Source organism: Pithys albifrons, chromosome 2 (genome assembly GCF_047495875.1).
Source record: "Pithys albifrons albifrons isolate INPA30051 chromosome 2, PitAlb_v1, whole genome shotgun sequence".
Classification (NCBI taxonomy): domain Eukaryota; kingdom Metazoa; phylum Chordata; class Aves; order Passeriformes; family Thamnophilidae; genus Pithys; species Pithys albifrons.
In genome coordinates, this window is record NC_092459.1 from 14774766 (window position 1) to 14799425 (window position 24660).

Below are 24660 nucleotides of genomic sequence, written 5' to 3' on the forward strand. Positions count from 1 at the left end.
AATAGAAACTTTTATTGAAATGTGCAACATACTTAGTGAAAATGTGCAACATACTATGGGAAATACTTAGTGCTAATTATTTGATGGCATCATTCCAAAATTCATCTTTTGTAACAAATATATCTGCATCCTCCTCACTGAAAAAGAGGACATCTAAAGTGCATCCTAAGTGACAGTTTTACTCGTTGCCCAAGATATAGTAATAATTTTATCAGAAGTCACCCAAGCACTCATTCTCTATAATTATTTTACAAATATGAACAGCTGTGTGATGGTAGTACATAACAGTGTCATTTCCTTCCCAATCCTGCATCTTAAATAAGTGCTTAGCAGCAATACTATGAGATTACACATGAAAATACAATTAAGCATGTCTGTGTTGACAAGACCTAAATTTAAATACTGACTTTTCAGGGTCAAGATGTACCTGTAATTGCTAAACCTAGGAGTAGCCCTGTTGAATTCAGTTTTGTTTTTCTAGTCCCATGATGAAATTTAAGCCCAGCTATATAATGAAAACCTAAAGTACATTTTTGGTCCAATATGAATTACATTTTACACAACAATGAATTTTGCATATAAAAATACCAGTAGTTATTGATCAACTTAAATGACTTTTAATCAAACTGTGTAATGTTAGATTCTTCATTTCCAATGTACACAACTGGTATTTCCTTTGAAAGAGTATCACACAGAGCAGAAACTTTTTTCTTAATTATGTATGGTAGCAAGAGATGATGTAATATCCTTAACATTTTAAGAAAATAAGAACTTAGAACCTTCTGATAAAAGCCATCTTCAATGGCTTTACATGATTTATTGGATTTTGACACTTTCAGCTCCATTTTGTTTCTCCTGCAGCTTCCTCCATAAGAGGAAGCAAAGGAATAACCATCTACAGGGTAAGATGCAAAGCAAAGAATGGCAGGATTTTTGGATCTGAATGGGAGTTTGTGTAGTTCACATCTGTGTGCTGTGCTACAGCTGGCATTTTCTGCAGAAGCTGCAAGCTGGTAGATTTACTGGTACGTTGGTGCACTAAATCTTCCCCCATGCTGGAACTAAGCCAGCAGCAAAGGAAAACACTCCTTTTCTATCATGCAGCATAGGTGCTGAGGAACATGCTAGATTTAACATTTGAGCAGTGGCAATGCAGAGGAAGTCAAACCCCAGTTACATAAATTTGCACTGCCTATAGCTGCTACTCAGGCAAAACTCCAACTGAGGTCAGTGAAACAGCTGCCAAAAGACTGTGGGGTTAATGTGCGTGGGCCACATTTTAAATGTCACTTAGTATTAATACAAGAGACAAAAAAACCCCTGAAATATGTCTAGGAAGTGATTGCAAAATGCAAAATACAAATTGATGAAAGAGCACCACTGAATATACCTACAGTTAGGACAGCAAAAATAGAAACTGAAGGAATTATAAATGGAAACGTTTTCACACTGTATTTGGAGGTGCACAGAAGTAGCAGCTCCTACTTAAACTGTTTCCCCTTCAACTTTGAAGATGCATTAGGTGAATGCAAAACATTTCTTTCAAAAACCTCTTAAAAAAATCAACTAACATTATCCAAAAAAAAAGAAATAAAGAAGGTGTCATTTTCTCTCTGTGAAACATTTAATGCATGTTGGCTCCCAAGTGCTGCAAATATTTGGAAGTGTAAGACCAGACATTGAGTTCAATAGACAGGATGAATGAGTAGTGCCAGCTCAGTTCTGCTATGTGCAATGCTTATTCCCATTTCCTTCAAAGAGATGGAGGATGGGACTAGCTAAATTTGAAAAACTGCAATTATAAAGCCATAACAATTTCCAGAAACCCAAGAATGAGGGTAGTATATAAGATTATTTTTTGGTTTTTCTTTTTCTATTTTTTTTACTTTATTTTATACTGATGCTGCCAGCTCTTAAATCAAAAGCAGCTATCATGAAACTCAATTAATTTAATTTAATATCTGCAGGTTAATTAATGACTATGCCAAGCAACCTTTAAAACAAGGTTACATGGTATATGAACTTTTTTGTTTGTAATTCCATGGCTTAGCAAAATAAAAAGCCAGTATGCAACAGAAGATATGTATTAGGTTGTGCTACATAGTATTAATTAGTTTGAGAAGGAATCTTCATCAGAACTCTCTGCAGAGAGAAAATAATGAAAATAATAAACCAATATTTGCAGATAAAAGGAAAAGGGAGGAATTAATAAAATGCAAAGGTTTTCACTGTAAATATTTGTTAGAACTAAGGCCATTACCAATGTAGGTTTTTATCATTAGGTAAAATGTACTTATAGGTTTTAGGATGGACAAACACAATGTTCTTTCGTGACTAAAAATATGTTTTCCTAGAAATTTACGTCCCCAACATTTTTGCAAATATTGTGTGTTTATATGAAGGAGAGGGAGAATAAAACCAGTTACTTTTACAGTAAAGTCTTAAAAAATGAGAATTGCCAAGTTTTTCGTCTTGATTTTCTTTTAAATATAATATTACAGATAATTCCTAGATTCTGACCCCCTAATGCTCCCGAAAAAGGCAGAGGGTGTTTCCAGAGGCCTGCCAGCGGGCCCTCTTGTGATCTACCGGGGAACTGCAATCCACCTTTCCCTAAGAAACCGGAAGAATACATTCCCTGATAATAGTTTCCACTTCTCCATCATTACAGCTATTTAGAATGAAGTAGAGACCAGGGTGGGATTTTGTTTATCTGGCATGCACACTCATGTAGTATCTTAAACATTTACTGCATGACATTATGTTAACAGTTTGCCCTTAAGTCCTTCATATAATGAACTAAAAAGTTTATTTAAGAGATCTGTTCATATGAAAGCTCTGAAAGTATTTGGTCATGTTCTATAAAATAATAGAAAAGTGCATAACATTCATTTAAAAACATGTAACACATTCACATATAGACTTATACTGAACATCAGTCTGTATAATATACCAAGTGTAGTTAAAAGCATTAGATACATGTATACACTCACATATATACACACCCTTTTTCTTTACAGAATGCAATGCCCTAACTCAGTATATTGAGTTACCAATCCAGTTTCATGTCGGCTTTACTCCACACATATTTTCCTCCTCTTCTTAGGAACATCTTCTCATCAAATCCACTGAATTTTATAGCTGCTTCTACACCAACATCTAGGATAGACTTGGAAGGTTCTTTCCGTCCATTTCTACAGTTTAGAAAACGCATCTGAAACATCAGTAGATAAGACATTAGAAAGTCAATTTTTAAAAAGTTTAATTTTTCTATAAAATTAGAAAAGTTGCTCTGCAATCCCAAAAAGGCCTATGTAAGTGCATGAAGAGTTTCCCTTTAGTCCTTAGAAGGCTCATGGTTAGATGTGTGACCTATCTTAGCAGGAACGAAGCAATACAATAATTATTGAAGATTAAATGTTGACTCTTCAGTTACAGATAAACTAAGTAGGCACTTTGAAACTTAACTTTCAGGGCAAGTTCTCTGTTTTTAAATTAAAGAAAAAAAGTGAAGGTGTCCTGCAAAAATAGATCTCTACACTATAAGGTTTGTGATGCAATGATTATGCATGCAACCTGATGGCAAGTTCTCCTTAGGTCACGCTATATTAAATTTCTCAATATGTCTGATGGAAAAAAAATCACATCTATTCCTTGTACTACATGGTAAAATTGTTTTATAGAATGCACAGTAAATTGAATTTGTTATCACTGTTGTAGACATACATATATTAGCATACAAATACCAAGTATCAAACACTTACATATTCATCCAGAATGAGGTATGAATCTCTCATCTGAAATAGATGAAAAGAAAAAATACTAAATTAATATACAAATTAAAATTCCATTCTTGTGAAAAATGAAGGACAAAACAAACAACTATTCAAAGTGTGATACAAATCTTTGAAAGTTACCATATCACCACTATTTCAGTGATCAATTTTGGATCAAATTTATATGACAGAAAATAATCCAAAACTTTTATCTTTGGATCAATTTAAATGACAGAATTATGATAATAACTTAATATATGAACAAACTAGTAATTCTTGAAATATGACCTCTCCGATATCTAATTGAAATGAGAGTATGCAACTGGATAAAGGCATTTTGAATAATATCCCAGTTTGCTTGAATTTCTTTACCAGCAGGATTTACAGATTTGCATGCTGGAATGATTATTCTGTTTTCAAAAAATGACATGATTATCTAAGCTGGGGAATTCTATTAGGAAACTATACTTTGAGCATAAAGTGTGTTTACATTAGCTTTGAACCTTTTCAGGATCTTGTGCCTTAGTGGGAAAGAGAACTCCCACTGGTTTCCACAGTACTGGGATCAATGCTATTTTCCTTTTCTGCTAATAACTTCATGGACAATAAAAAGTCTTAAAGAAAATTTAAAAACTTGACTTCCACCATAACAAAACCTGTTGCTGATAAAGTTGTACTGTACCTCTTCTAAGACATTACTTATAAGGAAAATACTAATTGCCATGAAAGTTTCTAGTTCCTTCCCAATTTTCCAACATTATTTGAAAATAAAGTTGCAAAAGGACAGTTTAATTTTTACCTTCTGATTAGATTCAGGTACCAAACAGGAGATATCTTTGTGACGATCCAGGAATCGTTCAAAGTCTTCATCACTAATAACAAATTTTTCTGCTTCTCTCAGGGCATCCTCACCACTGTTCTCCCCTTCAATGAGCAGGCACTGGAATACCTGAAAACAGAAGGCACCCAGTTAAGACTCTATGTTTTCACTTGCCTCGAGGATAAGAGACTGTCACTATGACAAAAACCTTCAGTTGTCTCAGTAGCAATGCCTATAATTTTTCTGTGAGTAGAGACACACTCACACTAATTGTGATAACTGAATACTACACAAAGAGTGTGGTGCAGATTTGTTTTAGCAAATTAGTCATAACAGAGTTCTAAATGTTCAAATTATCATTTTCCTTACTATCCTTTAGGAGGACCAAGATTTCACTTAGAGTGTTTGTTTTGGGTTTTTTTCTGAGAAATTCTGTGTGTATAACAATTTCCATGAAGCAAATAATGAGACATTATTTCACAAGTTCTCCAATATTTCTCACATTATTTCTACCCATTTCAAACTGATAAGGTAATGTATTTAATGCACTTCTAGTTAAAAATATATGTACATTAACTGCTAATACTTTAAAACAGAACATTAATGCACACATATTTTGCTAACAGTATATTGACTGTAATACATCATTGTACACTATTTTTTCCTAATTTTCTCTACACCATGACACATTTTCAAATGTTAAACACCTTCTATATTAATTTTAATACAATAGAAAACCTAGATATACATACACACAGAAAGTAATTTTCTGTATATATCACAACAACAACAAAAAAATGATTCATGACATACTCGGCTCCATTTAAGTGCAGAATGAGACAAAATCTGTCTCAACACCATGTAGCATTACAGAAGGGCCCCTATCACCTGGAGCTGGAGATCTGACTGAGGCCATTAGAGGTTCAGACAACTCCAGGACTTCATTATTACTTTTTATCGAGCAAGAAACTTATGGTATACACCACTTTCTTACCTTCCAGCGCACAGGGTTGAGTGCCTTAATCTGCTCATTCATATCTTCCTCAACATTAAATCTGTTGATCACTGAATTTATTTTGAAAGCAACAGCGTACTCTCGGCACCACTGTCTCAGTTTATGCAGATTTTCCACATGGTTCTTCTTTCCTTGGCCACGGCCAATTAAAACATTGACATCCTCATCAAAACTATCACATGAAATTGCCAGAATGTCTAAATATTCACCTGAAAACAAGTTTTAAAAATTGATTAATAATACAGTCTCTCAGCTAAAAGCTTCAGGACTGTGCCCACTTTCACTTCCTCATCATCTGCCATGAAGTGCCATCTAAATACAGTTCTGTGGAATCATCCCATGAACCACAAAACCCACAGCAACAGCAGCATCAAAACACATAGTTTGTGTGTGTGTGTCCCCAGCATTATTGAGATACCAAAGAGGTCTTTGGTATAATGCCTGTGTTCAAAACATATAATCAACACTGTTTCACTGGTATTTACATTTGGTTTGCATTTACTGTAAATTAACCATTAAAAAACCATCTCTCACTTGCCCCCAAACTCATCTATGGATGAGGCTGCCCAACGGAGGGCCCTCAACCCTGTCAGTGCTGTTATGCCCAGCGGTCCCTCCTTACCATACTTCTTGAACCACCGCTCTCTGATCAGGCTGCCATTGCTAACAATGCTGACACTTGGGAGCTCCAACTCCTGCTTGCAAAACTGGACCAGTTTGCCTACGAATTCGCCTCTGTCCTGAAGAAATGGTTCTCCTCCCGAGAAGTTTATTTTCTCCATTCCTAGAGAAGGACCAAAGAAAGATGCTATGAGCCTCTGTTGCCCATCACCTGCTCCTTCCCCATGCTATCAGTGCCCCACGGCAGCGGTATGAACTGGGACAGGACATCCCCGGGACCCCTTTTTCGACGGCACTTGGACCTGTGGGGTCCCCTCCCCCGGTTCCCGCCGGCGCTCCCTTTCTCAGACTCACCCGCCTCCTTGAGCATCTCCAGCCCCCGCTTGGCCTCCTCCAGAGGCAGCACGAAGGAGGTCTTGGCCGTGTGGAAGCAGAAGCCACATTTGTAGTTGCACTGCCGAGTGAAGTGGTAATTGACGCTGGTGGGCGTCGGGGACGCCTCGTCCCACTCCTGCTCACGCTCCCACCGCGAGGGCGAGTCCCGCCGGCGGCCAGGCAGGGACAGAGACAAGGAGAAGGGAGTCAGGCTCCAGCACAGGGCGTCCAGGTGCCCTCGCAGCGCCGCCAGCACTGCCCGTGCTACGGACAGCAGCCGGTCCAGCATGGCTAGGTACATGGTTCGGCTCGGTTCGGCTCGGCTCGGCTCGGCTCGGCTCCGGTGGGATGCGCTGCCGTTAACTTGGACTCGCCTGGGCACGCTTCGACTGGACTGGGTTCTCTTGGGCTCAGTTCGGCTGGGCTCGATTTGGCTCGATCCGATCGGGCTCGCAGGCTGCGGCGGGGTACCCGGCGCTCCGCATTTAAGCGGGCGGTGAGCACCTCCCCGTCCCGTCCCGTCCGGTCCCACCCCGCCCGGCCCCGCCCCGCCCAGCCGTTGCCGGAGCATCGGGAACGACTCAGTTTCGTTTTCCGTTCTCGCAGAGGCGAAACTTGGCACCAAGCCGCGGGCGCGATGTTTTGCCTCTTCTGCCCCACCCTCCGTGTGTCTCCCGAGTCCCCATGCCTCAGGTCCGCTTATCGGACACAGCCACCGTGGAACCCGTCGGCTGCCCGGCCTTGATAGAGTTTGGGCACCTCTGGGTTTGAACAGGTTTAACACCTGAAGACCACCCTCGGTGTGTGTGGTCTCAGTGGCTCCAGCTCTTCTGGTTAAACCCTTGTGACTCGTGAAGTAGAAGGGAAGCTGAACTTGTATAAGTGCTTTGCACCCTTCTAGAAAGTCAGGAGCTCTTGTAAGTTGAAATAGTTTTGCATTGCAAAGCTGCCCAAATTGGGGAACCTGAAGACTTAAGATACAGAAAACACTTGGTTCTTTAGTTCTTGGTGTCCAATACTGGACCTCAAGAAAAGCTACTGCACCAGTCCATGTGTTGAGTACATGTTTAGCCCTAACAGCAGGAACAGCTGGCAGCCTGAGGTGAGACATTGGTGGGGCAGATAGCTGCCCACTCGTGGTAACACCAGGAGAGACCAGGACCAAGCTTCCACTTTCCGTATTCCTCAATTCCTTGATGGCACAACAGCCACTGCCAGAGAAGGTGCACCTCCATCATAGCACTAGTTGCTATTCCAGTGTGTCCCGACACACCAACCAGTCCATCATAACTTTTCAGCCTCACGCTGCCTTCAGTCAGCCTATCCTCATTCTTGTGTGGGCACTTCAGTGTTGCCACTGCCGTCCAGGTGAGGAGCCACACTCAAATCTGAACACCTACCAACTGTATGTTGCCCAAGGCAGGCTTCCCTCACTTTGGAGCTTCTCTCACTTCAATTTATCAGCCAGAACTGCTGATGTAGCTGGGCAGTCTCACCTTCACATTGGTGTGGCTTTTTTCCTTTCCCTTGAAAAAAGGGTGAGAGAACTAAAAAATCCTTGATGATTATCGATTTATCTCAACACAAGGCTTACATTTGATACACAAACCCTCCAAGATCATATCAGAAAAGTGCTGCTCAATGAATCAGCAAACTAAAACACTACAATTTTTAACTGTTTTTCTTTGAAAGGGCAGATCTCTGTTTCAAGGAAGAAAACGTGGAAAGAACCTAGTACTCAAGCATACTCAAGACTTCCTGTTCTCTGTAATTCTATCACTGCTTTCTTAGAAAATGGTAATTGCAAAAGTTCTATTTTTTGCCTCAACTAAGTACGTTTACAGACAAAACTCTCTGCGCTACTGTAATGCCCCACAAAGTAAACCCAGACCAGAACATGTCCCCTACAAGAATGACATTCATATTTTAGTTCCTGAACTGTCCTAAATCACAGGCTCTATGGTGAGACCTTAAAGAAAACACAAATATGCATTTTTATACACTACTTTTCAATCTACAAGAAATGTTGCAAGCGAGAACTGTAACAAAATTTTCTGCCCTGGTGCCTTCTAAAAGAGTCTCAGAAAAACATGGTGTTCTTTGAAAATGGTAGGAAGTCTTATTCCTTCCCTTTGCTTCCTATGGAAGTCATCTTACACAATGGAGTGCCAGTACTCAAAATGTTTTAGTTCCACAAATTTGCACCAAAAAAAACTCATAAAGATTAAGATAATTTTAAAAAATGATTGAATAATGTTATTAATGGTGCACTCAATGATACATAGGTACACAACTAGCATGAAGGAATCCAACTGGATAGACAAGGATAGTGCTTTTGTGGTCCCTACTTGCTAGGAAACCAAAACTTTAAAACAGTTATTTATCTAAATAATGTGTTTGTTGTTTTTTTTTAAATAAAGATATTACTTTCTCCAGTGTGGGTTTTTGGTAGTTGCAGTCAAATAATATCTTCCTAAGGAAAGCAAAGTACTGATACCAGGCAGAAACATAAATAAGGTTAAAGGAGAAGTCATTATCACTTCACCTATGAGGACCAGAAAAGGTTCAAGGATAACCAAGCAAGTTATGCAATGACAGATGTAATTTTAGCATTTGATAAATGTATTACTTCTTGTTTCGGTCCCAGTTGGAAATGATCTCCTTCTCATTGCAACTACAGGACTATAAATGGGATTCTGTCAGGACCTTGTTCTTAGTGACTCATCCTACCTTGGAATGCAGAAATCCAAGGGGAAATTACCAAACAGAAAGTGAAAACCCACATGCAATTAAGTTGTGAAAGACATATGAATGACACAGTATGTAGATACAGATTAGACATAATTTGAAAGAAGACCACTAGGGTTCCTTAATAGTACATATGTGATTTTCCACTCAGGATGTATTCGATATGATGGTACCAAGGATACTGGACAAGATCATAGAATTGTAGAATGATAGAATACCAGGTTAGAAGCAACCCCAAGGACCATCAGGTCCTTTATTGGCAAAAGTATGTTGTGGGAAGGTTCCTTCATTGTCCTTCCCATATCCCTCTCCAAATATCTGGCACTGACCACTGTTATGGGCAGAAGAGGAGACTCTTTTGGCCTGAGACTATACTGACTTCTGTGTTCTTATGGTCTTATACGCAGACCTCTGTCTTTACTAGAGGGCCCTTTACTTATGTCCTTTAAAATTTATTCTGCATTAAAACAGCAGTTTTATTTGTGTATATTCTATGGATCTATACATTTTATAGACTTTCAGCTTAAGTTTTTCCTGCCTGTGTCTCAGACACCTGTTTAAAGGACTGTGCACTTACATATTTCTAAGTTACAAACCAAGAAATTTTCAGAGGGATTTTTCTTTTCTTTTTCTATTTTAAGTGGATCAAAAAAAATTTCAAATATTCATACGGTTTCTTCTTCTGCCTGTATCACTTCCCTATAGCTTCATGCAAGCACAATGGTCACTCAAAGATGTGAAAAGGATCCTAATCAATGTTTTTCACATATTTTCTCTTCAACATTGCCTCATATTATACAGAACACAAAATTATAAATGTCCTCATAAAAAGGCTGAAAGCTGTTAACGTAAGTTAATTTCAAAATAGAGTCATACTCTCTACACTGATTTTAAAAACAAAGACCTATCTTGGTCATAAAAGGCAACTGTCTTTTTCTACATTTTTACTTGAATCTTGCAAGAGGGTATTTTTAAGTAATTAGCCAGGAGGACAGTCATCACATGCCTATTATGAATGACCTCATAAGCATGTTATAAGTGAAGATGGCACCACCAGCTTGGCTCAGGAATGGTTTATATCAAGGCTGTGGGAGGGGTAAATGGAAAATGAAAGTGAGCACTTTCCATTTATTCAGCACAGAGAGGAAAGGCAATAGTAGCATTAGGAAAAAATAACCAACAAACTGAAGAGCAAGGAGACAAAGAACAATGAGGAAAATGGCCAGCTTTTGAAATGAAACTTGGCTGCAAGTCAGCTGGGCCTCAAACCAATGAATAAACAGAAAAGTGACAGGTAAGTTTCATTTTAGATAATGGTGAGACAGTGGAGATAGGAAAGAATGATTAAATGTTGCATGCCTGATGCTGAGCTCAGCAGTGGAACTCACACTCAGAAAGAAGATCTCAGTCACTGCCGCTACTCCTCTAAAATCAATGGCTCTGTGGGAGGTAGCAGCAAAAAATTTACCAAAAAGTATAAACAAAAATCTTATTATAAGCAAGACAGGTATTTGGAATAGGGCAGATGTCATTATTCTGCAGGTCTGTGGAACTTTGGTACATGTAGCCATACCCTGACTAATGGTCCAGTTCAGATCTACACATCTTGGCAGGTCCTTACAGAATTACAGAAGTTATCTCTATTTCCAGATGATCAAGGGGATGAAGTAGCTGCCTTGCAAGAAGTGGAGGCTGTCACTTCTGACATGAGAAAGCTGGAGGGGAAATCTGAGTGACCTTGAAAAAATCATGTAGGTGATAAATAAGCTGAATGTTGAACTATTATTCACCAAAATCAGTAATATTATTAGAAGGCGCACTTGTTGAAACAAGTAGGATATGGGTTTAAAAGTTATAAAAGTTTTTATGCAACAGTTGTATTGCTGGAATTTGAAACTACAGGGTTTTATGAGGGTATCACAGAGCCAAAAAGGGATTTAAATAGAAGTATGAGCAAAGGTCCATCGTAGGTGCTAAAATGAAAAGATGAGGATATACTGTCTAACATTCTTAATTTGGTGACTGTGGATGCTGAAGGAGCAGGACTAGGAGAAGGGACGATGGAAAAGCCATGCATATGCACAGAAAGTCATTCTGCCAGACAAAATATGGGGTGAGAATAGCCACTACTTTGACTCAGTCATATTATCATGGTCTTAAAATTACCATCTATTGACTTCCTGTGTAAGGAACCATGTCTTACCCTATATCTTCTGGTATCTGTAGGCAGCCATAGCCACAGCCATGTGTTTGAGTCATGTGGAATGATGTAGTTCTCAGGTATTAAAAAAAGCCTTAAAAAAGGCAGGTTTTGTATCTGATGCTGAGACTGTATTGAAGAGCCTCCAAGGCTGTGTTCCCAGTTTCTGCCCGGGCCCAGCCTTCCAGCACAGGTAGTGTCCCACTAGTGCAGCTGATCTCTGTTGAACAGATATCGCCTACCAGCTGTTCCCCTCTCCCTGCAGACACAGTAAGCAAAAGCTATTTGTGCAGGATGTTTGAGCTGACCAGAAGACATCGAATTTCTGAGGAATTTCTTGTAGAGTATATTCTTTCAAAAAATGCATCAAAAGTCTACACATCCCTCGGTGGCAGGTTTTCAACTATTTAAAGGGAGGAAAAGGATTCTACAGAGGTGCAAGTTGTTTTACATTTTCAGTTACATATTTTGAAAACTCTAAATCTACATTTTGGGTAACATTACTCAAATCAGCTGTTACGAGACTAAGTGCTATAGCTATTTTCAGTGCTTCTAGTTCCTGCCCCATAGCTGATAAAAGCTGAAATTTGCCATCACAAAGTTATGAAAACACTGCAGGCTTGTAAAATGTCCATTTCACTCCCCAAATTATTTGTGTCAGTTGGTCTTGTTATCAAGGCACTGAGTAACCAGTGGTTAAGTTATCCATATGCCCAACAGCTTTGTGCTGCTTGGGCACTGCAAGTCAACAAAGAAGTTTAGTTTGGTTTGGGACTTGTTGGTCTCTTTTGGTCCAGTCTCAAGCAAAAGATCATATCTGAGCTTTTTTAATTTTTTTATTCTATGTTATTTCTGGGGGGAGACCACCAGAATTCAGCCACAGGAACCCGTGGGAATGTGACCCTTTGATGCTAGCGGGCAGGCAGACCGAATCGCAAGGCTGGGACCTTTCCCATGTTGCTGCCGCCCATTAGCGCACAGAACCATTTCCCGATGGATCGAGCCCATTCATCCCGGTGCCACTGTTGCGAGGTGGGGAAGGCAGAACGGGCGCCCGAATGAGCTGCGGCTTGGTCCCCGCAGACCGGTGCTTTCCCGGCCGGCCGGGCCAGTTTCGTTTCCCGCTGGCTCCTCCTCCGCCACCGCCCTCCCCTCTGCGCGCTGCTGCTGGTCCCGGCTCCCGGCTCCCGGCTCCCCACCCGACGATGCTGCAGCGCTGCGCCCCGGGATCGCAGGGTCCGCGGCCCCTCAGCGGTGCGCTGCCGCACTCCGCCACAGCCCTCCGGCACCGCCTGCGCCAGGTGAGCACCGCGGCTCTTCGGCTTCGTGGGGCGGGCAGGTGCGAAAGGGACAAGGGGTAACAGTTTTAAACGAAGGGAGGGCAGATCTTAGCCAGATATAAGGAAGAAGACTTTTACGATGAGGGTGGTGAAACACTGGTACAGGCTGTCCAGAGAGGTGGTGGATGCCTCACCCCTGGAAACATTCCCGGTCGTCAGGCTGAACAAGGCTCTGAGAGATCTGATGTAGTTTAAGATGTGCCAATATGCTGCATGAGATTTGGGCTAGATGAACTTTAAAGCTCCCTTCCAACCCAACACATTCTATGATTCTAAGCTCTCTCCTTGTAGTGTGCAGAGCAGATCCCAGAGGCTGAAGCAGTACTCGACCTGCTAGACAAATGTCCAGAGCACCAGAAGAAGGGCAATTTTCCTGTCATAGTTTTTGAGGGGCTGGATGCCACAGGTAAGAGTGTCAGAACATTTTCTCCAAGTGAACAAATAGGAGTGTTTTTCAGTTTTTAAAACTCAGGTGTACCTAGCACGTAATAACACAAATGTTTCCTCCTGTAAATGAAATGCAGGCAAAACCACTGTGACCCATGCTGTTAAGGACACGTTGAATGGAATTCTGCTAGGGTCCCCACCACCTTGCATCAGCCAGTGGAGGACCGTGTTTGATGATGAGCCAACACCCATTAAAAGAGCATTTTATGCTGCAGGCAACTACATTCTTGCTTCAGAAATAGCAAAAGCATCCACTCAGGCACCTGTGATCATCGACAGGTTTGTATACTAAAGAAGCCCTCTTTTATCTGTGCCATCATATAGTTACTCAGTGTTACAAGCAGAAACGGTCAGTGATTGTCTCTGAGTTTGTTTGGAGCGGAGAGTGTTGTTTTGGTTAGGTTTGTTGTTTGTTTTGGGTATTTTTATAAGCACTATTCTGCAGAGAGTCAGATAAATATTAAATCTTCAAAAAATAATATTTACGATAACAGTAAGGTAGGGAACTTCCATCACTGTAGTAGTCACAACCAGTTTTAGGACACATGAAAATTGTTACATCTTCAGTTAGGAATAGTAGAGACACAGGCTGTGCGTCCTGAGCTAAACCAGACTTCCATGACAAACCTGAGGAGAACATGGGCTGCTGGTCATGTCTGTCTCTAAGATGAGGTACGGATGGATTGCAATGACTGAGTTTTAGGTAGACTTACTCTTTGCATATGTAAAGCCAGAGACATGCTTCCCACTTTTTTTGTTTTTGTTGTGTTATGTCTGGTTTTCACTACCTGTATAGACAGCTTACAGTATTACTCTTAGTTAACAAAATGCACTTTGAACCCACTGACTTAGTAGGTGTACTTTAACCTCCTACCACAACACAGACACAGACACACCCACACACACATGGACACACAGAAGTTGTTTGCATGTAAGTACTACTTTTAGCCAGCCTCGAATCCACTGAAATTTATCAATAACAGTGCCTTGTAGTGGGGGGAACATTAAATGGAGGTGAAGTATGTAACCATTAATAACACCTGTCTTCATTTATATGTTTGTGGAGACTACATGTTCTCTCCCAAATCTATTGTATGAAGTAGGATAGGAACCACAAAAAAAAGGAGTCAGAGGATTGGATTTTGAGATAAAATGTAACTCTTCTTTGATCTCTCTCATTGTATGAGAAGACTTTCTTTTGACAGGAGTATCTGGAATTCCCTTTCTCTAATGTATAGCTGCTGCTGTATGTTTTAATTAGTAATTCACATTAACTCTGAATAGTGCATTATTATCACTGTTAAGAAATAATTAGAATCATAGAATCATAGAATCATAGAATCGATTGGGTTGGAAAAGACCTCCAAGATCATCGAGTCCAACCCTTGGTCCAACTCTAGTCCATTTACTAGATCATGGCACTCAGCGCCACATCCAATCTGCGTTTAAAAATCTCTAGGGATGGTGAATCCACCACCTCTCTGGGCAGCCCATTCCAATACCTGATTACTCTCTCTGGAAAGAATTTTTTTCTGATCTCCAACTTAAATTTCCCCTGGCAGAGCTTAAGCCCGTGCCCCCTTGTCCTATTGCTGAGTGCCAGGGAGAAGAGACCAGCCCCCACCTGGCTAGAACTTCCCTTCAGGTAGTTCTAGACAGTGATGAGGTCACCTCTGAGCCTCCTCTTCTCCAGGATAAACAATCCCAGCTCCCTCAGCCTCTCCCCATAGGACTTGTGCTCCAGTCCCTTCACCAGCCTTGTTGCTCTTCTCTGGACTCGCTCCAGCACCTCAATATCCTTTTTGAACTGAGGGGCGCAGAACTGAACACAGTACTCAAGGTGTGGCCTCACCAACGCAGAGTACAGGGGAAGGATCACTGCCCTGGTCCTGCTGGCCATGCTTATTTTTGATACAGGCCAGGATCCCATTGGCCTTCTTGGCCACCTGGGCACACTGTTGGCTCATGTTGAGCTTCCTATCAATTAGTACCCCAAGGTCCCTTTCTGCCTGGCTGCTCTCCAGCCACTCTGTGCCCAGCCTGTAGCGCTGCAGGGGGTTGTTGTGGCCAAAGTGCAGGACCTGGCACTTGGCCTTATTGAACTTCATCCCATTGGAATCAGCCCATCTCTCAAATCTATCCAGATCCCTCTGCAGAGCCCTCCTGCCTTCCAGCAGGTCGACACTCCCTCCCAACTTGGTGTCATCAGCAAATTTGCTGATAATGGACTCAATCCCCTCATCCAAATCATAAATAAAGATGTTAAACAAGACTGGACCCAACACAGACCCCTGGGGAACACCACTGGTGACCGGCCGCCAGCTGGATGCAGCTCCATTCACCAGCACTCTCTGGGCCCGATCCTCCAGCCAGCTCCTAATCCAGGAGAGGGTACACTTGTCCAAGCCATGGGCTACCAGCTTTTCCAGGAGTATATTATGGGAGACAGTGTCAAAGGCCTTGCTGAAGTCCAGATAGACCACATCCACAGCCTTCCCCTCATCCACCAGGTGGGTCACCTGATCGTAAAAAGAGATCAGGTTGGTCAGACAGGACCTGCCCCTCCTAAACCCATGCTGGCTGGGTCTAATCCCTCGTCCACCCTGAAGGTGCTGTGTGATTGCACTCAGGATGAACTGCTCCATAACCCTGCCAGGCACAGAGGTCAGGCTGACAGGCCTGTAGTTGCCAGGGTCCTGCTTGCAGCCCTTTTTGTGGATTGGGGTGACACTGGCCAACCTCCAATCATCTGGGACCTCCCCAGAGAGCCAGGACTGTTGGAAGATGATGGAGAGCGGTTTGGCAAGCTCTTCTGCCAGCTCCCTCATCACCCTGGGACGGATCCCGTCTGGTCCCATAGACTTGTTAGGATCCAGCTGGCTCAGTAAGTTAGTAACTATATCCTCCTGGAATATAGGAGGGCTATTTAGCTCCTTCTCCCTGTCTACCAGCTCCAGAGGCCAGTTGTCTTGAGGGCCACCTACCCTACTGGTAAAAACTGAGGCAAAGTAGGTGTTAAGTACCTCAGCCTTCTCCTCATCTTCCTTAACTATATTTCCCTCCAAGTCCAACAGAGAATGGAGGTTTTCCTTGCCCCTCCTTTTGTTATTAATGTATTTATAGAAGGACTTTTTGTTATCCCTAACTGAATTAGCCAAATTTACTTCAAATTCCACTTTTCTTTCCCTAATTTTTTTTCCTGCATGACCTAGCTCTATCTGTAAATTCTTCATAAGTAGCCAGCCCTTTTTTCCATAGTCTGTAAACTTTCTTTTTATCCCTGATTTCTTTCAGAATGTCCCTTTTAACAAAGCCGGCCGTCTTCCCCTCCGGCTGGCCTTTCGGCCCACTGGTGTAGCCTGTTGCTGTGCACTCAAAATTTCCTTCTTAAAACATATCCAATCCTCCTGGACCCCCTTGTCTTTAAGGGTTTTTTCCCAGGGTATGCTCTGAATCAGTTTTTTCAATAGGCCAAAATCTGCCCTCTGGAAGTCCAAAGTAGAGGTTTTAATGGTGGCTCTCCTTACATCCCTAAGGACTGAAAATTCTATTATTTCATGGTCACTATGCCCCAGACAGCCTCCAACCACTACATCATCTACCAGCCCCTCTCTGTAAACAGTAGGTCTAGCAGGGCCTTCCCCCTGGTAGGCTCATTTACCAGTTGATGAAGGAAATTGTCCTCTATACACTCCAGGAACCTCCTTGACTGCCTCTTCTCTGCAGTATGAAGCTCCCAGCAGATATCTGGCAGGTTAAAGTCACCCACAAGAACAAGGGCTGGAGATTTTGAGACATCTGCTAACTGCTTGTAGAACAATTCATCTCCTTCATCATCCTGGTTGGGCGGTCTGTAAGACTCCCACAAGGGTGTCAGCCTGGTTGGCCTTCCCCTGATTCTGGCCCACAGGCACTCAACCTTGTCACTGCTGACCTCAACTTCAACAGAGTCAAGAGACTCTCTAACATATAAAGCCACCCCTCCACCTCTCCTTCCCTGCCTGTCCTTTCTGAAGAGCTTGTAGCCCCCCATAGCAGCACTCCAGTCGTGTGAGTCATCCCACCACGTTTCTGTGACAGCAAGCATGTCATAGTTTTCCTGCTGCACTGTGGCTTCCAGCTCCTCTTGTTTGTTTCCCATACTGTGTGCATTGGTGTACATGCACTTCAGCTGGGCCATTGATTTCATTCTCAACTCGGGCTCTACGCCCTTAGACTTATCTCTGGAGAGCCCAGTTGCCGTCCCCTCCCCTTTCAAACCTAGTTTAAAGCCCTCCTAACCAACTCTGCCAACTTATGGGCTACAGTTCTTTTGCTCTTCCTAGATAAATGAAGCCCATCTGGTTTGATGAGACTGGGCAACACGGAGTTTGCCCCATGATCAAAAAACCCAAAATTTTGATGATAGCACCATCCCCTAAGCCACTATTGGTAAGCTGGGCTTTCCTAAACCTCTCCTCATTCATCCCAGCTAGCACAGGAACTGAGGCAATTACTACCTGTGCTCCTGTTCCATGAAGTGATCGGGTCAGTGCCTTAAAATCTTTTTTATTTACCCTGGTACTCCTTTTATTAATGTCATCACTTCCAACCTGGACAACCAACAGTGGGTAATAGTCTGAGGGTTGGATAAGCTTAGGAAGTCTTTTGGTAACATTCCTCACCCTGGCCCCGGGAAGGCAGCAAACTTCCCTGTGGGATGGGTCTGGCCAACATAGAGGGCCCTCAGTTCCCCTCAGAAGGGAGTCACTGATTACAACAACCCTTCTCTTTTTCCTCTTACCTGTAGTTGTAACCCGGACAGTAGACTGGGGGTAACCAGAAGACCTTGTAGACAGATCCTCCTCCTGACTGTCCTCCAACAGACTGTCCGAGTCCAGGGCCATATACCTGTTTTTTAAGGGCACCCTGGCAGGTGAAAGGGGTCGAGAGGGGGTGTTTTTGCCTCTATGACCAGGCACCTGTTTCCATTCGTCCCCATCCATATGGTCTGTTCTGTCTGCCTGATGGCAGGAGGGGCCGGGCTTCACCACCTCCTGCTGGGCTTCCTTAGGAATCGAAAGGGTGTGACTCCACCAGTCAATTTCCCTTTCACTCTCCCTTATGTTTCTGAGCCTATCCACCTCTTCCTTTAGCTCTGCCACCAGACACAGCAAATCGTTCACCTGTTCACATCATATGCAGGTGCTTCTCACACTGTCCTCTGCTAGTAGGTCCAGGCTGAAACACTCTATGCAGCCAGAGGCTTGAGTGGCTGCATCCTTTTTAGAGGGTTCTGTCTGTATTGACACCCCTCTACTGGTAACGGGAGCAACAGCTTTCATTTTTTTGGGAGGCATGACTGCCTTGAGCTGTGGGGAAAGGTAGAAAAGAGAAACAAAACCAAACAAACAAACAAACAAACAAAAAGCCGCAGAAATACCTAGGCTTATGCCCTGCCTGTTCGCCCTGCCTGTGCGAACTGCCATGCAAACTGCCGTGCCATGCCCTCACTGCCGTGCCACGCCCCTGTTTGCCCGCTCCTGTTCGCTGCGCTCCAGGTCGCTTGCGCTCCCTAGAGAAGTTTTTAAAGCTTTCTCACTCTCCTACTAACGAGCAAGCCACACCTCCAACTCCCCTCTGAGTCACCTGCTGACAGCTGAAGGAGCAGCAAACAAAGCCTGGCAGGAAATTGATGGCATAGAACTGTTCTTTGCATGTCCCTTCAAAACTGTGGTGTCACATCATTATTGTCTTTTCATTATAGTGACAACTGTCTCATATATTACTGAAGAATTGGTGTCCTCTTTAAAATTTCTCTCTCCATTTTGTATTTTCCTGACAGATACTGGCACAGCACAGCTGCCTACACAATTGCCACTGAAACAAATGGGAAACTCCAGGATCTTCCACCACCTCATGATGAAGTGTACCAGTGGCCTGAGGATCTGCTTAAACCTGATCTTGTTCTTCTCCTGACTGTTGACCCTGAGGAACGAGTCCGGAGACTTCAGTGTCGGGGACTGGAGAAAACAAAGGAGGAAGCTGAGTTGGAAGCTAACAGCTTGTTTCGCCAAAGGTACGCTTTAATGAGGAAGAAGAGGCTGGAGGCAATCTTGGCTTCTGTGGGATCAGTAGCAAATGTGCCACTCACACTATGGGGACAAGGATTTCACATGTTTAAGCTTTTGGTGAGGCATTTTGGAAAGGATTAATGGTTAAAAGAGAGGGTGAATTCTGTCACTTCTGATTGAAAGCATTTGAAAGGTACAAGAATAGAATTTAATCATCCTGCAAAGGAGTTTTGAATTAAAATACCTGTATTTTGCTGCTTGCCTCTTTTACTTTAGCGCCTTTCTTAGTTCAGTTATGAAGCAGAGAGACCTAAAAATTTCACAACTGGGATGCAAGAAGTTGAAACATGTGGCTTCCTCAGGAAAGTCTGGAATTGAGCCCCAGATTAAGAAAATAAAATTTAGATCTCCTCTTCTAGATGTCTTTCATTGTGCTAAAGTGTTTCAGATCCTAGTATAGTCAATACATTCATTGGAGCCTTCAGAGTGATTCATCTTGCCACGCATTTGGACCTCCATGATTTAAGCTTAAGTATCTAAAGCCATTTGAGATGAAGCTGGCAGATGTGATGCAGAACCTGTGTACACTTTCTGGACTAGCAACTGGAAGCTAAATGAGATAGTCTGGAGCATCTCAAGCTGTATTAGATACATTTTTTTAAGTAACTGAGTGGCAGTTCAGATACCCTAGGTATCCTATGTGGGCTGCTGTTGCAGCAGTTTTCCCTTGGTCCTTGGGAAATGAGGCAGCAGCTCCCACTTCCCTTTGCCCTGGGGTGTGGTGTGACAAGAGAGATGACATGACCAGGAGCAAGGGTGAAGCAGAAGCAAATTATTGAAGTGAGACGCTTGCTTATATAGAGTTCGGGTGGAACTTTCCAGAACAAAGGGTGGTTCCCCAATCCCCATTGGACGAGAGAGGGATTGAGATGAACTATAAACAACCAGTAGGGAACTGCGCCCAACAGCCAGTGGGAACACGACAAACAGTGGGAAAAGAGCCCTAAGGGGATTATGGGAACAAGAACCTGGATGGGGATTACTAAGGGAAAAGACAGCTGGAGCACCATGTTAACTTTATTGTAACTGCATCATAAGCTTAAAAAGGTCCTTAAACCTGTAACATCATTTTCCTCGTCATCTTCTGGTGCAGGATCCTCTAGCCTATATGATTTCCACTGTTTATAGCTTTGGTGTTCTTCAGGATGTGCTGAATTACTGTAGGCGCTGCCAAATATATTGATTAGATCATCTTTGTCTAAGGTGGAAACTTCAATAGCCGGTGTTCATGTAAATACCTCAGTATAGACACTTGAATATTGGTTTCCATATCTACAAATTGCAAGGATTTTACATTTCTGGTGAGGATATACCTTAAAAATACTCATCGGTAACAGCCAACATGGCTTTGTAAAGGGGAATTCATGCCTGCCAAATTTAGTGACCTACTATGACGGGGCTACAGAATTGGTGGATAGAGGCAGAGCAAGTGACATCGCCTACCTGGACTTCTGCAATGTTTGATGCTGTGCCGCATGACATCCTTGTCTCTAAGTTTGAGAGACATGGATTTGATGAACAGACCACTGGGTGGATAAGGAACTGGCTAGCTGGCTGCACACAGAGAGTTGTGGTCAATGATTCACTGTCCACATGGAGACCAGCAAGGAGTGGTGTCCCTCAGGGGTCGGTACTGGGCCAATGCTGTTCACCATATTTGTTGACAACAGGGTCAGTGGGATCAAGGACACCGTCAGCCACTTCACTGAGGACACTAAACTCTGTGGTAAAGGCAATACACTGGAGGGAAGGGATGCCATCCAGAGGGACCCTGATGGGCTTGAGATTTGGGCTGATGAAAACTTCATGAAGTTCAACAAAGCGAAGTGAAAGGTCCTACACCTGGGCCAGTGCAATGCCAGACACACCTAGTTTGGATACAGAAGTAATTGAGAGCAGTTCTGCAGAGAAATACTTGGGGGTGATGTTTGATGAAAAACTCAACATGAGCTGGCACTGTGTGCTTGCAGCCTAGGAAGCCAGCTGTGTCCTGGGCTGCATCAAATGGATCATGGCCAGCAGGTCAAAGGAGGTCATTCTAGCCCTCTGCTCTGCTCTTATGAGACCCCACCTGGAGTAATGCATACAGTTTTGGTGTTCCCAACATAAAAAGGACATGGAATTGGTAGAGCAAGTCCAGAGGAAGGCCATGAAGTAGGTAAGAAGTCTGGGGCACCTCCCCTGCAAGGATAGATTGAGAAAGTTGGGGCTTTTCAGCCTGGAAAAGAGAAGGTTGTGTGGAGATTTGGTAGCAATCATCCAGTATTTAAGGGGGACTACAGGGAAGCCAGAGAGAGACTCTTCATCAGGAACTGTAGTGATAAGACAAGGAGTAATAGGTAGAATTTGAAAGAGGGGAAATTTAGATTAGATATTAGGAGGAAATTTTTTGCTGTGAGAGTGGTTAGACACTGGAACAGGTTGCCCAGGGAGGTTGTGGATACTCTAAACCTGTCAGTGTTCAAAGCCAGGTTGGATAAGGCCTTGAGCAACATGGTCTCATGGGACGTGTCCCTGCTCATGGCAGGGGGCAGTTTGGACTAGGTGATCTTTAAGATCCATTTCAACTCCTTAACTTTCTATGCTTCTATGATTGCTTAATTTTGAAAGAACTCAACTGTGAACACAGTTCATACAGTGGGTCCTGCAGAGCAATGAGTGAGCTAGGGAACATGCTGGCAATTTAAGAATCTTTTATGTTCTAACTCTTGTTACATCTTAGTCCTCTCAGAAAGCCTTTGCTTATTACTACTTGTTAATAATGTCAGTCTGGATATAAGAATATCCAGAATCTTGCTTGATTTTTCTTGTGACCTGAATGGCAATTATGGGAACATGGAAAATGATATTCAGATCCTCATTCACACCCTCATAGACTGAATGAGGGAGGGTTCTGCATTATACTTATAGTCTAAGTGAGGAGGTTTTCATCCTGTATTTCATCCTGTTATTCATCTGGTTACTTGATCAGAGGAAGAGTTTGAATGATATGTCAACTCTGTAATCCAGTTAGTCAAAGCTGATATCAATGAACACACCTACACAATGCAATGCCATATAGTTCAGAGCCACCTTAACAGAATCTGAAGAAGTTAACTCAGATGCTAGAAGCACACTGTCCACTGTACTGGTATACCAGACTGTATCCGATGTTAAGCTATAAAGAAATACTTTACTCCACGCCTTGTGTGAATATGTCTGGGGCTCTGGGAATCAATGTCAGGGAAACTATGTGCTTTGAGAGTTACATTATAGTAATTGTTACTAGTGCTTTAGTTCTTTTTGCAATTGATTTAATTCTTAGCTTCATATTAGACTTTGTATCTTCTATCTCTGCAGTGTGAACACTTTCTTCTGAGGCTGATAACTAATGCCATTTCTTATCCCTGCATTTTGAAGCTTAATTTCCCTTGTTTTGTTTTAAAATAGAGTTGAAGAGGCATACAGAAGGATGGTGAATCCTGAATGCCAAGAGGTTGATGCCAGCCCCTCCAAGGAAGAGGTGCTCAACACAGTGCTACAACTAATTAACAAATACTTTGGTTTGTGAAAGCAACTTATGTGTAATAGCACTTAAAAATACTTTTTATTATCCCACTGATTTTGGTACCTGAAAATGCACAGTTATGTGTTCTGTCTCACAGAAATACTGAATACTGCTTTATTCTGAATACTTTTTAATTCTGTCAGCAGTAATCTGTGCAGGTTATCTGTTTTGTGGTTGCTGCTGTACTTTTCTATATGAGGCCAAATACCACTCACTTGTCATTCAGCATTCTTAGTAAAAATGCAAATGTACTACATTTATGTACGAAGTACCTCAGGGTGCTCTCTGACACTAACATTTTAAGACATTATTGTATTGCATCTTCATCATCAGGAGAACCTGTTCCCATATCCATTGTTACCAGAATTCACTGGACTGTATTTGGGGCATTAGTTGCCCAGGGAGAGGCTGAAATGTCATCAACTCTAAAACAATAAAATGATCATAACATTTGGGAACAGACAATCCAATGGCCGAGTGCTGTTTACTGGAATAGAGGATGAGCCACCGCTGCTGTGTTGTGCATCCTCGAAAAAATGTGTCATAAGCAAGTGCCAGTAACATCTCGGCCTCTAAGTGATAAAGTCCAAGCCTGTCTACCTGTGCAACTGAAATATCAATTAATTTCAGAGAGAAAATAGAGAATTCTTGAAAAATTATAAACAGAGACCTGAGAAGAACCTGAAATTCAAAACATTTTATAAATGTTAAAATAATTTTTACAAAAATTTTTCTGTATCTTACTAGAATTTGTTAATGTGAACTTTTATTCTCCTGAGAGAATGCAAAATGGAAAATTTAGAGAACCTGAGCAAAAAAATACACCTTTTCATTTCACTTTTCTTTCTTCTGTGAGTGTTTGCACATGTTGAAAGGGAAAGCAGGCTACTATCAAGACTTAAGCTCTACAAAGGTTTATTTTTTATGTACATTAGTTATGCTGTTGTTACTCCTAAGGGTAAAACTAAGCATATGGATAAGCCCTTGAGGGGTCAGAAGTGAATGTCAGTTCCAGAAAAAAACATAACTAAAATGGAAATTTGATTTAAAACACTATTTTTACTTACTTTCCTGTGTTAAGCAAGTGCAATTATCAATGAATCTGTCTTCTAGGTAAAACACAGTTTTGTGTTTAATGCTGTTTAATGCTTTTGAGTATATGTCATTAATACATTTATACACACTAGTAATAGACGCTGTTGTGTTTGGTGCATTATTTATATAACTGTAGCCTTTGGAGTAGCCAAATATGCAAACTGAAAATACATACTTGTAGGTGCTCCACCCATTTTAGAAATTTTAAAACATTCATATATTCAGTTCTGGATAGACGAAATTCTCATATAGATGTCATCACTGTGAGGATTAGGGTGCAAATATGTGCCTACCCTAAATATTGTGTAGCCTTGGCTTGTCCAAGTAAAAGATCACTTGGCCCAGGGAATGCCACTAAAAACCTTTTCTCCTTATACAAACTTGCACATGAAGCCAGATTGCCTGTCTTTTGATGCTGAGTTCTTAAAAGTGTAGGTTCGTATTTAAAAGAGTTCTGATAATATATATATTAAAAGTGACATCAGACACTATTAATTACACACATGCAGATTATATTCATAGTCCGTGTTTTTCTTTAACTTAAAGCTACTGATGCAGACTAG

General features: G+C 42.1%; 2 protein-coding genes across 2 annotated transcripts; one reads left to right on the forward strand and one right to left on the reverse strand.

Annotated features, from left to right (window-relative positions):
• On the reverse strand, positions 1-7046 carry RSAD2 (radical S-adenosyl methionine domain containing 2). The gene is made up of 6 exons (XM_071547808.1): positions 6587-7046; positions 6234-6395; positions 5591-5820; positions 4576-4725; positions 3765-3797; positions 1-3214 (listed from the first exon to the last, which is right to left on the reverse strand). The coding sequence occupies exons 1-6, from the start codon at positions 6906-6908 to the stop codon at positions 3050-3052; spliced, it is 1062 nt and encodes a 353-aa protein (XP_071403909.1). The 5' UTR covers positions 6909-7046; the 3' UTR covers positions 1-3049.
• On the forward strand, positions 6907-24194 carry CMPK2 (cytidine/uridine monophosphate kinase 2). Its single transcript, XM_071548148.1, has 7 exons — positions 6907-7074; positions 7214-7372; positions 12530-12856; positions 13187-13301; positions 13420-13621; positions 19167-19400; positions 22885-24194. Exons 1-7 carry the CDS (start codon positions 6907-6909, stop codon positions 23003-23005), a joined length of 1326 nt encoding a protein of 441 aa, XP_071404249.1. The 3' UTR covers positions 23006-24194.
• Positions 24195-24660: the final 466 nt, after the last annotated feature.

Coding starts and splice junctions, on each gene's coding strand:
- CMPK2 (XM_071548148.1), top strand. CDS start 6,907: ATGGTTCGGCTCGGTTCGGCTCGGCTCGGCTCGGCTCGGCTCCGGTGG. Junction 12,857..13,186: donor TCCGGCACCGCCTGCGCCAG/GTGAGCACCGCG, acceptor CTCTCCTTGTAG/TGTGCAGAGCAGATCCCAGA. Junction 13,622..19,166: donor GCACCTGTGATCATCGACAG/GTTTGTATACTA, acceptor TTTTCCTGACAG/ATACTGGCACAGCACAGCTG.
- RSAD2 (XM_071547808.1), bottom strand. CDS start 6,908: ATGTACCTAGCCATGCTGGACCGGCTGCTGTCCGTAGCACGGGCAGTG. Junction 6,396..6,586: donor GGAGATGCTCAAGGAGGCGG/GTGAGTCTGAGA, acceptor GTCCTTCTCTAG/GAATGGAGAAAATAAACTTC. Junction 5,821..6,233: donor GCGGTGGTTCAAGAAGTATG/GTAAGGAGGGAC, acceptor ACTTGTTTTCAG/GTGAATATTTAGACATTCTG.